The sequence below is a fragment of the Penaeus japonicus genome, unplaced genomic scaffold (assembly GCF_977035675.1).
Source record: "Penaeus japonicus unplaced genomic scaffold, GWHDUDI00000001_assembly GWHDUDI00000004, whole genome shotgun sequence".
Lineage (NCBI taxonomy): Eukaryota > Metazoa > Arthropoda > Malacostraca > Decapoda > Penaeidae > Penaeus > Penaeus japonicus.
This window is the reverse complement of record NW_028234406.1, coordinates 6,702,173-6,707,172: the sequence shown is the minus strand read 5'-3', so window position 1 is coordinate 6,707,172 and position 5,000 is coordinate 6,702,173. Positions and strand designations below refer to the sequence as shown.

Genomic DNA, 5,000 nt, shown 5'->3' with positions numbered 1-5,000 from the left:
ACGATAATAGGAATAAGGAAAATAACAATAACGATGATAAGAATAAAAATAGTAATGATGATCATACTATTGATGATACAAAATGATAATAAACGTCATGATGATAAACAATAATGATAACTATTATTGTTATTGATGACAATCATAAAGATAAATATAACAGAAATAACACTGGTGATAATAATGATAACGATAATAGTAATGCCAAAATATTAGTCATAATAATGAAAATGAATAGTGATGATAATGATAACAGCAGCAATTACTATGATAACAATGTCAATAATATGAATGGTAAAGATAATAATAACAATCAAAATAAAGATGATAATCATAACAACTGCAATAATGATGGTAATAATGATAATAGTGATAATAATAATAATGATAACAATAATAATAATAATGATAACAATAATAACAATAATGATAATAATAATAATAATGATAGTAATAATGATGGTAATAATAATGATCATAATAATAACAACAATGATACTGACTATAATGATAATAATAATGATGGTAAGGTCAACAGTAATAGCAATAATGAAAATGATAATGATAATAATAATGGTGATAATAACAATAATGATAGAAATGATGATGATCAAAATGATAATGATAATCATCACAAAGAAAATGCTAGGAATAATGATAATGATGATAACAATGGGAATGCTAATGATGATGATTGTGAATGTAATAATAACAATAATGATAATATTAATCATAAAATAATGATGATAAAACGATAACATTGACTGTAATAATAATAATGGTGATGGTGATAACAATAATGGTAATGATTACTGTAACAAAAACAGACATAGTAATTATAATGATAATAATAATGATGATAATAATGATACTGATAGTAATATTAATAGAATAACAATGGAAATAATAATTATATTAATGATAATAATAAGAATGATTTTCATCATTGCTATAGTTATCTCTTTCATCATAATATGCCAAAGCTGAATAATAATGACAGTGGTTATGCTAATTAATAAGAATGATAATTTTGGAAAGTATATTGATTATGATAATGATGGTAATTATGGTGATATTGTTGATAGTAACAATAATAATGATGATGATAATCACAAATATAGCATTGGCAAAGAAAGAAAGAATAATAATGGTAATAATTAGAAATTATTAGAATCGATGATGATAATTATCATATTAATGACAGAAAATTATAATCATAATCATTATGATAATGATGGTAATAATGATAATAATGATAATAATAATAACAATAATGGTATTGATAAAACTTATAAAAATAATGATAAAGATAATAATGATAATAAAGATAATAATGATAATAAAGATAATAAAGATAATAATGATAATAAAGATAATAATGATAATAGAGATAATAATGATAATAAAGATAATAATGATGGTAATAATGATAATGATGATATTAATGATTATGATAATAATGATAATAATGATAATAATGATAATAATGATAATGATGATAATAATGATAATAATGATAATAATGATAATAATGATAATAATGATAATAATGATAATAATGATAATAATGATAATAATGATAATAATGATAATAATGATAATAATGATAATAATGATAATAATGATCATAATGATAATAATGATAATAATGATAATAATGATAATAATGATAATAATGATAATAATGATAATAATGATAATAATGATAATAATGATAATAATGATAATAATGATAATAATGATAATAATGATAATAATGATAATAATGATAATAATGATAATAATGATAATAATGATAATAATGATAATAATGATAATAATGATAATAATGATAATAATGATAATAATGATAATAATGATAATAATGATAATAATGATAATAATGATAATAATGATAATAATGATAATAATGATAATAATGATAATAATGATAATAATGATAATGATGATAATGATGATAATGATGATAATAATGATAATAATGATAATAATGATAATAATGATAATAATGATAATAATGATAATAATGATAATAATGATAATAATGATAATAATGATAATAATGATAATAATGATAATAATGATAATAATGATAATAATGATAATAATGATAATAATGATAATAAAGATAATAATGATAATGATGATGATAATAATAATAATGATAATAATGCTAATAATAATAATAATGATAATAATGATAATAATGATAATAATGATAATAATGCTAATAATGATAATAATGATAATAATGATAATAATGATAATAATGATAATAATGATAATAATGATATTAATGACAATAATAATAATAATGATCATAATGATAATAATCATACTAATGATAATAATGATAATAATGAAAAAAATGATAATAATCATAAGAATGATAATAATGATAATAATGATAATAATGATAATAATGATAATAATGATAATAATGATAATAATGATAATAATGATAATAATGATAATAATGATAATAATGATAATAATGATAATAATGATAATAATGATAATAATGATAATAATGATAATAATGATAATAATGATAATAATAATAATAATGATAATAATAATAATAATGATAATAATGATAATAATGATAATAATGATAATAATGATAATAATGATAATAATGATAATAATGATAATAATGATAATAATGATAATAATGATAATAATGATAATAATGATAATAATGATAATAATGATAATATGTTCATCTCATTTAGCATTTGCTTTTCTGTTTGTTCTCTTTCTCTTTTTTAGTCTTAATTTTTGTATTTTACACATTTTTAGTTTTATATTTAACTAGTATACATTTGTACTTTCTCCCCTTCCTCATCATTATTTCCCCTTCTTTTCCATCCTTTCTCTGTCTTTTCCCATATGATGCCTTCTTTTCTCTTTTGTTTCCTTCCCTACTCTTTCCCTCTTTTGTTTGCCTCCCAGCCCTTCTCTTTCTCTCCCTACCCATAATTTTTCCTTTTATTTCCGGTCATTCCATCCAGTTTTTCCCTTTCCCTTTTTATTCTTTCCTTTCTTTTCCTTTTCTGTTATTCCTTCTTTCCTTTTCTTTTACTTCCCCCTCATTTGTTCTTTTCCTTCTTATTTCCTCCTTAAATCTCTTCTTCACTTCACTTTGCTTTGCTTTGCTTTCTCCTCCCTATGCCACTTTCAATGAATTTATTTACACTTTATTTGGTGCACGTATACAATATCACTCATTTTCAGGACGAAGATTCTGAATACGGTGTACGGAGGAGCATCAGCTGTGACCAACTAGCAGAATGGAATGCTCAATTGTATGAGAAAAGTTATGTGAAGTGTCCACTGCCTAATTGTGGTATAATGTTCCATGGCGCTACACAAATTCAGAACCACTATGTCAACTGTACAGGAGTAAGTTTTTTTAATGGAATGATGTGTAAGAGTATGGCTTTTATGACTAAACCATATTTTCTATTTATTGGTTGGTTGGGACTATATAGTAGAACATGTAATTTCTGTCTGTGATTTTTTTTTTTCATGAATTGTGTTTCATGGTGCAAGATTGAAGAACTTGAAGGGTTTTGCCATATCATTAAATTTCTATTGATTATAAAAGACTTAGGAGATTTAATGAATATTTGATGTGTATGAATTCTTATTGGTTAATTGTTTGGGATTTGTTTACTGGTAAGAGTAGTTCAGATTTTTATTGTTTCAAATGTCCATTGACTATAACCCTTCTGAATTGGGCCTTCTCATAAGGTGTTCAACTTAAGTTGGGTGTGTTCAGATGAGTGTATTTTCTATTATTTTCTAGGTCATTGATATGAAATATGAGCATATAGATAATGTATTGGCAAAGTGATGATTGGTCATCATATCTGAAAGAATAAATAGCTTGTAATTACCAAACTGGTATTTTGTCAGTAATTTTTTGTATGTGATTTTGTCCTCTTACATTCCTGGCAGAAATGTAAACAGACAAACAATTAATCTTTTCTATGTTACATATCAAAATATAGAGTTCACATAATTCATGGTTAATATTATTTTATGATATAATGATGGTATCCAGAGAAGAAAGTGAATCTTACTGTGAGAAGATATAACACCCTTTATTTGGGTAAATGAAAAGGCCCTCCCTTAGAGTATGAGTCGCTGAATAAGACCATTTTACTTTTACACAGTAACTAAATTTATAATTTTTTCATTTTATTTTTTGCATTTGGGATATATTTTGTATTTTTAGGTTATTCTTTTAACAAGTGTTATTATTACTACCCGTACAGAGATGCGAAGATGCCATCATTGAGTGCAACCACTGCCAAGCCATTGTAACAACGGACCAGATTCAACAACATTTGAAGATAATGCACTGTTTGGACCAGTCACCACAGCCAAGCAGTGACTCTGGTAGCAGTGAGGTAGCCAGAGCAACAGGAATCATGGAAAGAGAATGCAGACCAAACCATAAGGGTGGAGGAGTTGGATCATCTGTTGTAGTGAGTCTCTCCTCTCTTCAGGATCACCACCACCATCACTGCCACCACCAACCTGCCATTTTCCTTCATCCTGTAAGATAGATTGAGATGCACAGAATTGTTACTAGTGGTGATATGCATATTCATGTCACCTGTTTTTCTTTGTGCTCTTTTTCTTTCCCTTCTGTCTCCATCCAATCTCTGAGTGTTTTCTTTGTTTCCCACACTTCTCATTTCCATTTAATTTCCTTCTGTTCTTGTCAGGATATTTACTTCTTGCCTTCACTATCATACTGTTCCTTGTTTTGGGTTTATCATCCTTTATCTACTTTGGCTTTCTTTTATACTGCTGTAACTGACTCCTTTTTGTCAGTTTTCATTCTTGAATTTTATATGACATTAAAAGATGTATTTATTTTTGTTATATTGATTTTATTTTATTTTTATTTGTATAAAATGTTAATATGACAATGGCTATATCATTGGAGAATATGAACCTCATGAGAATAAAATTAAAGTAGTGAA

General features: G+C 24.3%; 1 protein-coding gene across 2 annotated transcripts in view; it reads left to right on the top strand.

Moving 5' to 3' along the window:
- Positions 1-3,156: 3,156 nt before the first annotated feature.
- Positions 3,157-5,000, top strand: part of LOC122259064 (uncharacterized) — a 20,295-nt gene continuing 18,451 nt past the window's right edge. The window contains exons 1-2 of one of the 2 annotated variants that reach the window (XM_086535933.1): positions 3,157-3,405; positions 4,284-4,496. In XM_086535933.1, coding sequence (XP_086392059.1) covers positions 3,172-3,405; positions 4,284-4,496 — 447 coding nt within the window. In that variant the 5' untranslated portion in view covers positions 3,157-3,171. Of the gene's footprint in view, positions 3,406-4,283; positions 4,569-5,000 lie in introns of both variants that reach the window. The other variant, XM_086535932.1, reaches the window with a different exon arrangement.